Source organism: Alnus glutinosa, chromosome 9 (assembly GCF_958979055.1).
Source record: "Alnus glutinosa chromosome 9, dhAlnGlut1.1, whole genome shotgun sequence".
NCBI lineage: Eukaryota > Viridiplantae > Streptophyta > Magnoliopsida > Fagales > Betulaceae > Alnus > Alnus glutinosa.
Window position 1 is genome coordinate 1,149,191 of NC_084894.1, and position 12,801 is coordinate 1,161,991.

At 32.3% G+C, this 12,801-nt stretch overlaps 1 protein-coding gene across 1 annotated transcript; it reads right to left on the minus strand.

Annotated features, from left to right (window-relative positions):
- Positions 1-577: 577 nt before the first annotated feature.
- Positions 578-3,124, minus strand: LOC133877526 (peroxidase A2-like). The gene is made up of 4 exons (XM_062315860.1): positions 2,881-3,124; positions 2,469-2,660; positions 1,923-2,088; positions 578-1,078 (listed from the first exon to the last, which is right to left on the minus strand). Exons 1-4 carry the CDS (start codon positions 3,085-3,087, stop codon positions 666-668), a joined length of 978 nt encoding a protein of 325 aa, XP_062171844.1. The 5' UTR covers positions 3,088-3,124; the 3' UTR covers positions 578-665.
- Between the last annotated feature and the right edge of the window lie 9,677 nt (positions 3,125-12,801).

Below are 12,801 nucleotides of genomic sequence, written 5' to 3' on the forward strand. Positions count from 1 at the left end.
ATGATACCTAAATTTTAAAACGTCTCAATTTAGGGTATCTATTTTTCAGAAAGTTTCAATCTCAGTCATCTGTTAAAATTTTCTATTAAATCCTCTCAAAATTTTCAAAATACCCGTGTTTATCTTTTTTAAAAAATTTTATAAAATACTCAGGTATGGGTATTTTTACGAATTCCGTTAAATTTTAACCAACACTTAAATCCTAGTAATTTTTTTTTTCCGAAAAAAAAATAGGGGTATTTTGGAAATTTTAACAGAATTTAACGGAAAATTTTAACGGATGATCAAGATTGAAACTTTATAAAAAAATGGATATCCTAAATTGAGATGTTTTAAAGTTTAGGTACCTTCTTTCAAAATGGGTGAAAATTAATTCAATAGTTATAAGTGAAGTTCTCCCCAAAATTTATTATCTTAGATCCCAAGTTGCAAATTTTATCAAAAAAAATAAAAAATAAAATACATGTACCCAAAAATCATAGCAAGTACACAATTGTTCTTACTTCTCTTAGACTAATACCAATATATATAGAAGATCACAAACAAAACAAAAACTTGTACCCATTACCTCCTTGGGGATTGAAATATATATATATATATATATATTTGATTGGGTAATTAATATCCTAAAAAAGCTTGCTAGCTAGCTAGTTTCAAACACTTGATTAGTTGACCCTTTTACAATCTGACCTAATCTCTCCATTGCTTCCGGTCAGGGGGCTTATATTTCCCATATTGATCATGGATTGACCAAAGCTGTCAAAGAAGTCACTCTGGCTACTAGCAAAACGGTTTACGATTTCAATTGTGTCAGCTCCAGTTGTCGAAAACAGCTCTTGATCAGTTTGGAGAAGCCCTTTGTTGTTTTGCAGGTTCGTGAAGTAGTTATTATCGAAGTCATTCGCCGTCGCCTGATCAAGGTCGGTTAACGTATTCTCATTCCCACCTTGAGGACATGTTTGACGAAGCGTTTCTAAGTATGTTGCGTCTATGCTGGGGTCTGGGTTTCCTGTGCTCTCGAAGTCGTAAAGGCGGTGATTGAAGGACTTGCATCGTGCCCTTCCAAATGTATGCGCACCTGTACGTAAAACACGAGACATTAGTCGGTGCAAAATGGACATAATAAATATTGAAATGCGAAGAATAGCAATATTAATTACTCGTAATTTTATAATTGGAAAATTTTCATTTACTATGTACTTAGTATTGATCTTTCATCACTTTTGTAATTAAATCCATAAAACTTTAAAAAGTTAGTGTCAATTTAGTGTACTCATCTTTCAATTTTTTTTTATTTTTTTTTTACTTTTTTCAATTTCATCTCTCTTTAGAATTTTTCGTTAAATCCTAACGGAGGGGTATGGTGTTAAAATTCTTAAAATATTCATTTTTTTAAGGAAAAAAAAATTGTAAGGATTTAGGCGTGGTTAAGATTTAACAGAATTTACAAAAATGCTTGAATTTTTGTATATATATATGTTTATTTTAATAAAAAAATATAGGTATTTTTAAAATTTTGACAAGATTTAACGAAAGATCCTAACATATTGGTGAAATCAGGGGCGAAACTGGGCCCGCATCTATACCCACAATTTTTTTAAAAAATATCTTTTTTTTTTAAAAAAAAAAAACAAAAAACAAAAAAATTCCCTAAAATTTTATTTATTTTTATGAGTTTGACCCCCCCAATTAATTTTTTACCCTTAAAAAATTTCATTTCTTAGTCTTGTCTCCCCTCACATCAAATATTGGTTCCGTTCCTGGATAAAATTGAAAAAAATTAAAAGAATGACACATTAAATTGACACTTTTTAAAGTTTAAAGGTATGATTGTAAAAGTAATAAAAAATTAAATTTGATAAGTGAAATTTTTCTCCTTATAATTGGATAATTAGCTTATATGTATGATTCATTTAAGTTACCAGATAAAGCAACTAGGTCAGTAGTATCTAGTCCCACGTCGCTAAATTTGTCTTTAATCCCTTCAAGGGTTTCCGAAGGACTTGGAAGATTACTATTAGCTCCTGCCCTGTTCGCAGTCCTGCCATCTCGTCTTCCCAGTTGAACATCCCATGTTTGGCCTCCTCCCTGCAATAATTATCATGTTATTCATCTTTTATTTTTTGTTTTTTAATTTTACTTGTCCATTAGAATTTTTCATTAAATCTTATTGGATGGGCGCCAAAATTTCTATAATACCGCTCTTATTTTTTAGAATCTTTGATTTTTTTTTTTTTAATATTTTGTTTTTTAAAAATGGGGTATTTTAAGAATTTTGAAAGAATTTAAATAGAAAAAAATCTAAATAAGGGTAAAATTAAAAAAAAAAAAAAAATTGAAAAATGAATCCACTAAATTAATATTTTTTAAAGTTTAAGTGTATAATTATAATTATAAAAACAAGAAAAGATTCAAGAAAAGCTACGTCTACGTTATCTTTATCGGAGAATTGCAATGGAATTAATTACCAAAGAAACAGATATCTGAGAAGCAATGGCTAAGATATCTGCGCAGGAAACTACTCCCGGGCAAACATTCTCTACCGCAGTTTTGATGTCATCAACCACTGAAAATCCATCTACTGAGTCTTTATTAGGATCTGCTTCTTTCTCGCTGTCTATGCCTTCAGCATTGTCTAGCAAAATGGAGCCATCACAGCCCTACGTACACCCAATACATGCAGTTAAATATATATTCGTTAGTATATATATATATATATACTGTCAAAAAATAAGAAAAAGAATAGTGAAAGAAACTATAAAGAGTATTAAGGTGGTTCCTTTGAGTTTACGATATCAAAACATGAAATTTAATAAAGTGGTACGTATACGTAGTTTATACACTACACACGAAAGATGAGATTGAGAAGATCGAACTCACATCAACAAAGCAATCGTGGAAATGAAGGCGGATGAGTTTGGCACCAATTCGGACGTCGTTTTTTGCAGCCTCCTCAATCACCCCACGTACAACTGCTGACACATTCGGGCATGTGGTAGCATAAAACGTGGAGCTCAGTTGAGCGTTGGACCTCGGCAACAACAAAATAGCAGACATAATTGCCAGCTTAAGTAAAAAGGAAGACATAGTTGGGATTAAGGAAAGAAGCTAGGGAGACTGTCGCTTGGAATGTAGGATTTTATGCTTGCTCTTACGCGGGATGCACCCTTTATATAGGAAAGAGCTAGCGCGAGTAGTAGGTGCGAATGGGTGGCTGGGTGGCAGCTGGCTGGGCCGGCTGGCAGCTATCTAACCGCGAGCTTAATTATGCAGATGACTAGAATAGTCAACCCTAATACTTTTAAGCTTGAATGGAAATGTTCAGACGATGTGGGCTGTACGATTTTTATTTTTTATTTTTTTTTGTTCGTTTTATTCGATGTATAGTGGACTCGATCTAACAATTTTTGTTCGAACTCTTTGAACATAGAGAAGATTCAATTTCAATTAATGGAGGATACGAATACTTTTATATAGTAATGTGTAATGCTAAAAGACTACTATTGTTATTTGTTACTGTTTACCCATTTTAGGTGGGTAGTACTGTATTTTAAAGTGGCTTTTCATTTGAGTAACTTATAATAAAAAATAAAAACCGCTTAAAAAACATCACATCAGCGGATGATAAATAAGTGTAAAGAGTAACACTATTGATGATGAAAACTATATAAGGGACGGAGCCAGAAGTTCTTATGGGCAAGGACTAATGGCAAAAAAAAAAAAAATTTGGTAGGGCCAAATAATCTAAATTTTTATTTTTACCTTATATTTTTTAATTTTTTAGAAAAAAAAAATTTCCACCTAATAAATTTTGTTTTTTTTAGGAAATTGGGAGGGGGCCATGGCCCCTGCCAGCCCCCCCCCCCCCCCCTCTCTCCCTGACTATATTTGTATCTCACAACTATTCTACGATGCTGACGTGGTAATCCAAACTAATTCTTAATTTTTTTTAAAAAAAATTAAAGTACATATATCCCCTTATAACGAATGCTCAATTTGCAATGTTCTCCCAAATTAAAGATTTCATGTGTGTCCCTCTCCCACCACAAAATTGCAACGTTCCCAAATGACATATAGTCATGAAAGTTGATGTGGATCCTCATTAGACCCATGACACTGTTGTGGTTCACAACGGCCGCGGGCGCCACCGTGGGTTACTAGACCCACAACATTAATTGGTTGTTGGTCTTGTGTGAAGACCCACAACAACCCACTTTTTTTTTTTATGAACTTTTAAGGGTATTTTTATTTTATTAAAAAAAAATTAAGGGCATTTTCTCTTTTTGTGGGATAAAAAAAGGTACATTGTAATTTTTTTGGTAATTTAAAGGGGACATTGATGCCTTCTTTAGTTCGGGGGAGGGAGACATTGCGGGTTAAGTTTTAGTTTGAAAAAATTATGTGTACTTTTTTTCCTCTTCATTTTCTATTTTAAAAAATAAAAATTGACTCGATGGTTGATTAAGATTAATCGTCAACATTAGTTAGAAGATCGGCATGACCCACCGGTACAAAATTACAAATCATTTTGGAGAAAGATTTTTTGAGCGATTAGGTAACACTACAACTAGGAGTTTAATTTGGACAAGGATCGATGAACAAGACATCCAATCTCTTTTCTTTCCTACTAATTAAAATTCTTGACCTTTTCGTTAAGGTCACATTTATTTTGTTACTATGGACTATTCAATATTATAATTATAATTTCTTGATAAATTCATTTAAATAATCCAGTCTCACTGAATAACAAATTAAGATATATTTAAGACTTATACAATATCCTAGTTGAAAGAAATTCTCTTACCTTCACTACTCAAGCCATCTAGCTAGCCAGTGACGGAGGGAGGAAGGGAGCCCCCCAATTTCTGGAATTATTATTATTTTATTATTTTTTTTCAGTTCTTGGTTTTCACTTTTCAACGTGTGTGGAGACTTTGTGAGTGAAACACAATTTTCCTTCATGCCTTCACCAACTCGCTTTCGCTACGTCACTCTTATAATCTCAAAATTAATCTCAATGTAGCAAATGGGACTCTAGCTCATGCTTAAACAATAAGCAAACTTTTAAGAAGAAAAAAATTTTAAGGTAAAAAAAAAAAAAAAAAGTATTTTTTTCCCTATTGGCCCTTAACAAGAAATTTTTTTTGCCCTTTAGGCCTTTAGCCCGGCCCTTTCCCTTTTATCATCTCTTCAACTAGTTTTATCTCATTTGGAATTAACGATACTTTGTCAAAACCTTTTCTTTTAATATTTTACGAGTATCAACGGAAATGTCTAAGAAAGGTAACAATAGAAGGAGCTTTACAAAGTTGCAAATGTTTTGTTCAAAGTAAATGTTTTGTTCAAAGTAAATGCTTGAAAGGGGTTTAGTAAACCAGTACATTGAAAGAAGACGGGTGTGGACTTGAAGAGTCACAAGCCTAACAAAGCTCAATTTCCTAAGGATGCATGGCAAATATAACGTAAAATGAGGATTTATATCAATATAACTAGATAGCATTATAAAAGTCTAGAAGATATGCGTTTCATTTGAATTGTGTAGCATTTAACAGAATGTGTTTTGTGTAGAATATAATGTGTTTTGCATAACAGTTAGTGAGCTACTATATTAGTTATAGTGGGTTGTTTTAACAAAAGGAGAAAGAGAATGTTAGCTTCAAGAACTATGTCATCCAGGTAAAGCCAAGCGAAAACGCCAAGAAGCACACAATTCATTCAACTGAAATTTCTAATTTCAGTACAGCAACTGAGACCTTTTTTTTTTTTTTTTTTTTTTTTTTTTCCAAATTAAAAACTTCCTTTACAATTTTGCTTATTGATATTTAATTTGAAGGGAATAATAAAAATATAAAAACTGGGTTATGTTTAATTTACTTAAAATTTGGCTTTATATATATATACTTTAATCCATACTTAAAAAAAAAAATTATTTGGCCCCCTCCCATTAAAATGTCTGGCTTAATTTATCCTTGTAGCTAACTAAACCGTCTCTTATTATCTCTTCCATTCGGATCAAGAATGAGAAAGACAACCCTCCCTGAATAAAAAAAAAAAAAAAAAAGAAGAAGAAGAAGCCATCTAGCTAAATCCAGCCAACAGAATAGAGAATTAATACGTACATATTATTGTTAAAATATAAATTAAATGATTAAATTAAATTTTTTTTTTTTATAAGCGATGATTTAATATAGTATCAGAGTATAGCAAATTAAGATCCTGAGTTTGAACCTTATTTTTGTCATTTACTTCTCAATTTAATTAAATATTTTACGTATTAAAACTCACTTATTAAGAAAAAATTGAAACCCACACATAAAAAAAAAAAATATTAAAAGGCAAATGATTGTTGCACAAAATGGGCACAACACCCCCTCACATGAGGGTGAGCCCCACACATTGGGCTCCACCCTCATGTGAGGGAGAGTTGTGCCCTTATTGTGCCAATGTAATAAATCTAGCATTTCTCATATTAAAATATAAATTAAATATTCTACGTACGACTTAACTGCAACAGAAAGATTGAAAGATTAAGAAAGATTGAAAGATTAACGGCTAGCCCACGATTAAGTCAAACGATCGAGCCTCTATCCAAATTAAATACGTTGTTGCATGTGTCCCACATCCCTGTCCCTATCCCTTCTTTTGGTAGCCAATTTCTATTACTAGCTATTAAAGGACAGTGGAAATTAAAGATCCTTTTAGACTTTGATCAGATGGATCGACAAGCTTAAACAGGAGGAAGAAAAAAAAACACAAAAAGTGCGAGATAGGAGACAATTTTCTTAAGAAGCTAACTGTAGCATGCATGTGACTTAGAAAAGAGTAATGCTATATATACTATTGAGATAAGAGTTACAAAATTTCTAAGTTAGTTTGTATAAATTATATTATTGTTGTACGTTAATATAGAAGTAGAAGAGACGTGTAACGTTTAAATTTATTTATTTATTTATTTTTAAATAGAGCGTTGTACACAATCAAATGACTCTTGCGCGCATCAAGAGAACCAGTTTTCCACGACTCTTGCAGCAGCCTTGTGGTACAGTATACTTGTTCCCCTATCGGACAAACAAGTCCAATTTTGTTTGCTTTGTGGGTTTTGTTTGGTTTCCGAGAATTTCAACGAAGCAAAACGTAATTCCCAAAACATTAATGTATCAGACAAATTTGAGGAGGAAAACAGTTTTACGTAATTGCCAAACATTGCATAAGACAAATTTGAGTTGGAGCATATATTGAGCGTGATTTCTGTCAATGAATTCATCCATCACTTTCTTAGTCTGAATCTAATTTTGTACTGTTATAATATTAATTAAATAATTATATTTTTTTATTCGTTTAAGTTTCTAAGATATATAACTAATTAGCAATTTTTAATTAACATGATATTAAAGTAGAAGTACTCTTAAGTTTGAATCCTTACTTTACATTTTATGCCGGCCAATTCCAGTTAAATATTTCACGTGATGAATTTTACTTGTTGATGGGAGTCTAAAACCATACATTAAGAAAGTATTAAAATATTAATTAAATGATTAAATTCACCATTTTATTTCTGTTTAAGATTTTGGAATGTTGTGATTTAAGATGTACAGTGGTTAGTATGAGTAGCATACATCAATCTGAATCAAGATATACAAATTAATGCTCCATTTGTTTCGGCGTAAAATGTTTTCTGAAAAATATTTTCGGCATTTTTTTGTGTTTTGTGGGGGTGAAAATAATGTTCAATAGAAATTATTTTTAGTTTGACCGTAAAAGCCTCTTTAAATATTTTTGGAAAACGATTTACGATTTTTGAAAATCGTAAATCGTTTTATGGATTTAAACTCTTCATTCTTGCACGCGCGTTTATAGGAATCCACCACTGCCGGACACTGGAGTTTGTAGGTAACCGGACTCTACCGCCGAAGATCCCCGAATTTTAGTATCTGAGTGCTGGAATTTGGCAATTACCACCGAAATCCGGCGATGTCTCCGGATTCCGACGGATCAGATTCTAGCCAAACTGGCTGGAATCTAGAAATTTTTGTTGGAATCCGGCAACGAAAGCCGGATGTTGCCGGATTCCATTTTATATTGTTGGTGATTTTTTCATACAAGCCAAACGCTGAAAAATATTTTAAGGGAAATTTTTTTTTTTTAAAAATGATTTCATCGAAAATATTTTATGATAGAAAATATTTTACGTTGAAACAAACGGAGCATAAAAAATTATGTGTTTTACAAAAATTTTATCAATGAACTAAATTTTCTCATATGTCAAAGTTTGGAGCAATTGATCATATAAACTTTTGGTGATTTTTTTCTTCCAATTTGGGTATACTTTTCTGATGTACGGATAGTCAAATTAGGAGGCTAGCTAAGACTAGATCTTGTGCGAAACTCCCGGCCTCCTTTTACTACAGCTAGCTGCTCACTAATTGGAATATTCATGCTCTTTCCGGGTCTTCAATTCTAGAACTACCAACCATTGAGTCCACTGTGGTTAAATGGTCCTAAGGAAACTCTTTTAAGTGATTAGCACGTATTAGGGCATGAGTTCGAATAGGTAATGAGAATTTTCATACAAGTTTAATTAGCATTAGTCGTTTTGGGTTCCATTGATGATATGGTGGCTAGAACTGAGTCAGGTTATGACTACTAAATCAGGTTTGAGGGCGTGTTTACTGTTTTCTATTGTCTAGGTTCTTTTTGTCATTGGTTCCTAACGAGTAAGTGCTACTATGATCACGCCAAAATAAAGTAGTTACAATTGATCCACGCTGATGTCGTATCATTTTTTTGCTTAGAATAATAAAATATATATATATATATATATATAGAAACTACCTGACCTGGCCAACTTTTGGGTACAGAATTCTTTGCTTTCCATGCAAGTTTGAGAAAGTCAATTTTGAAGTGTTTAAATTTTTGTATCAATTGATAATTAATAAGTTTGGTCCCGGCCCCCTCTCTCTCCAAAAAGAAAAAGGCCTAAAAAAAAGGAAAGAGAAGTTCTAGAAAACCGCTTTCAACAATTAATTAGTCTTGCTTGGTTCTACCGTACGCTATTGTCAAAACGAAAAGTCCATTCCTATATATATATACATATATAAAATTAATTAATTACACCCTTGCAAGTTGTAATTAATTATGTATATGCAATTAGCACAATTAGCGGAATCAGGAATTTTAGTGCGAAATGGGGAACTTAAATAAAAAAAAAAAAAAAAAATGGAGGGGAGGAAATTAAATTTGAAGGATCTATTTCACAATATATATATATATATATATATATATATATATATATATATATTGAGGGATTTTTTTAAAAATATTTTGAAAAACTAATTAAGTGCGAAGTGGGGAGCTTAAATAAAAAAAAAATGGAGGGGAGGAAATTAAATTGAAGGATCTATTGCACCAAATATATATATATATATATTTTGAGGGATTTTTTTTAAAAAATATTTTGAAAAACTAAGCTAATTCTTGAATTTATGGTGGCCGGGTATCTAATGACTAATGCATGCTTTCTCACTGTGGATGCATGATTACTGACGTCCATAGTCCAAATGTTTCAACCGAAGGAACATGTGTTTGAATAAATATGGATGATTTTGGTGGAATGATTACTTTTCTTTTTCCTTTTGTCTTGGAACCGAATATTTTTTAGTGGCGAAGATAGGGTTTTGATTCTTACGGAATAAGATTAAAAGATAGAGTTGTATAAAAATATTGATTAAATATTAAATAATATAATAATAAAATAAATAAATAATTCAACAAAATTTAATCATCATTTAAATTAGATAAGTATAACTTGTAATTTATTTTTTCACGCTTAGAGTTAATTTATTTAGTTGTCCTCGATGAGTTAATATATTTTAAAATTGTTGAATGATTTTTTCGTTGTCTTTTTTTTTTTCTTCTTTAAAATAGTAATAAGAATTGACTGATGTAATATAAAAGTGAAAGAAATTTTGAATTTTTTATAAGGAAAAAGTGAAGAAAGTTGGTTGGTAGTGTGAATAAAGGAATTTGAATTTTTTTTTTTTTTAAAACAAAAAAGAAAGGAAAAAAAAGAGTTAATTGCCAAATGGGCTCAGGAATTTAATAAATATTAAAATTTTAGTGGTTTGGTTTCACTGAACAGAAAATTCAAACAAAAAGAGTCACTTCTACACTCGTATCAAAAGAAAGTTTGGAAGAAAAAAAATGTCCAAGAAAAGGTTGAAAAATCACATTCCCAATATATTACGCCAATTGTCTTTTATATTCTTCTTTCACTTCAAAAATAAATGCACACGCGTGTACACACGTAATGAGATATGTTGGAGTATAATTTATTTTACATCTCTCATGCATCTTTTTTTTTTTAAAAAAAAACCAATCATTAGATTTGTGGGTCTTTATAGGTCCTATAGATTCAATGATTAATTTAGATATATAAGAGATGTACAAAATTCATTCTTTATATTGAAAAAGGGCACATACATCTCGCCAATCGAACTACATAAATAGTAGAAAACATTTGAAATATCTCTCAATAATTAAGCAGTAAAACTTTCCAGTTACAAAGAATTTGTTAAAAACCTACATATATAATAAATATTTAGGCGGGTTAGGCTCATTTAATTTGCCCATTTTCAACCCCCTAGTTAGTCCTCTGTCGTTGATAGTATGTTAGTGTTTGCTTCAATATTATCAATAAGGGGTTACGATCCTAAGTGTGTCACATAATTTAAGTGCAATCTTAACTATGTATATATTGTTAAAGTGTCCCACATCGCTAAGATTTTCTTCACCAGAGCACTTTATAAGTCATGATGTCCCCTCCACTCTTAAGGCATCTTTTGAGGGTGAGTAATGCCCATAGACTTTTACATAGTATCAGAGCCACATGTTTCTTGCGATGATGGGTCTTTCCCTCCCGTTATTGTCCATGTGTTTGGCCATTAGTTGCCACACGTGAGGGAGGGTGTTAAAGTGTCTCACATCGCTAAGATTTCCTTCACCTGGGCACTTTATAAGCCATGGTGTTCCCTCATCTCTCAATGCGTCTTTTATTGGTGAGTAAAGCTCATGGACTTTTACATGGTATCAAAGCAGGTTCCTTTGACAATGATGGGCCTTTCCCTCTCGTTGTTGAACACGTGTTTGGCCAAAAGATGCTACACATGATGAGACGTGTTAAAGTGTCCAACATTGCTAAGAGATCATTGTCTTGTAGACTTTATAAGTCATTGACACCCCTCCTCTCTCAAGGCGTCTTTTGAGAGTGAGTAAGGTCCATGAACTTTTACATAGTATCAGAGCTACAGGTTTCTTGCGATGATGAGTCTTTCCCTCTCGTTGTTGTCCACGTGTTTGGCCATTAGTTGCCACACGTGAGGGGGCGTGTTAAAGTGTCCTATATCGCTAAGATTTCCTTCACCTGAACACTTTATAAGACATGGTGTCCCCTCCTCTCTCAAGACGTCTTTTGAAGGTGAGTAAGGCCCATGAACTTTTACATATATAAGCTTTTGGCTACCATTGATCTCCTTACGAGTTAGTTTTCAATAGTGAGTTCTATTGGAAGTTAATTTGTATCATTTGGTATATATTAGAATATATGAGTCAAGCATCGCATCATGAATTCAAGTCATGGAAGGGACAACTTATGGGATAAATCGAGTGGATTGTCGTGGACATCGAATTCAGAACCATGGTGATATTTTACGATCTTAAGTATCACAAACATGGCTTAAGTACAATCTTAACTAAGTGTTTGTAAGTTTTTGGGCGCCCTTACCTTGTAAATTCTGATTTTCGAAAGTAAGTTTTACTTGAAGTTTGTGTCATAATGAATTAAGGCTAGCCATATATATATATATGCAGACCAAATTTTTTAATACTAGCAATGCATTTGTAAAGACTGTTCAAATTTCTGCCTTTTTAAGATTGCAGACTCAGCTGACTTATATATATTTTCCTATTAATGGAAAATTCCAACACCTCTAATCTTCAAAAAAAAACCTTATAACACAATGTCATATTTTGACAAAGCCTGCAAGTTTCCTATCACAATGTTATATATTATATTTACCCTGAATCTTTTTTCCTCAAGATAAATGCCTTTTGGATCATTCTTTACTATATATGTTGCTAAATTTAGCCATAATTACTACTAAAGCTTTTGCTTTCTAGCTAGATTACTCTCTTTATAGTCATCCAACAGAATATTTTCGTCTAATGGATATAATAGAGAAGAGAACCTCCTAGAGATGGATACTATGTGGTGGTTGCAAGTCTACTACAACTGTTGGGCTTTGTCAAGCATTGGGAGCTTTTCTTGATAAAAAGTTAATTGCTTTAGTGCTTACATTTTGATCATATTTCTATGTTGTCTTCAATCAGGTTAAGTCTTGAATTAGATCCCCCCTTAGGCTTTAACCATTTCATATGCACTTCTATTTTAGAGAATGGCACTATCGACCACTACAAGTTGAGATTGTGGCTACTCAATGTTCGGGAAAGTGCTCTTAAACATCAGAGAGGACAACAAAAATATGAGGGTTGCAACCCCATTGCAACCTCATTGGTAGACTGGGAAGGACATTGCAAAAATAGAAACAATGGGGGCATATTGCAAAAATGATGGTAATTAAAGGGGGGCAAATGTAGTTTTCCCAAAATATAAAGACCATTTCCATAGAAGCTGTATTTCGGGTATGCTAAGAATAGAAGAAATGCAGGATTTGGTGCAAATGAACCAAGCTAATCTAATTTTATTCTAGCTCAGTGTAGAAATAGTCGAGCTGGGCTTGGACGCTG

What these genes read in the sequence shown, in the direction of transcription:
- LOC133877526 (XM_062315860.1), bottom strand. Translation starts at nt 3,087, where the DNA reads ATGTCTTCCTTTTTACTTAAGCTGGCAATTATGTCTGCTATTTTGTTG. An exon ending in TCCACGATTGCTTTGTTGAT is followed by an intron (nt 2,661 to 2,880) that starts GTGAGTTCGATC and finishes GGGTGTACGTAG; the next exon opens with GGCTGTGATGGCTCCATTTT. An exon ending in CTCAGATATCTGTTTCTTTG is followed by an intron (nt 2,089 to 2,468) that starts GTAATTAATTCC and finishes TAATTATTGCAG; the next exon opens with GGAGGAGGCCAAACATGGGA.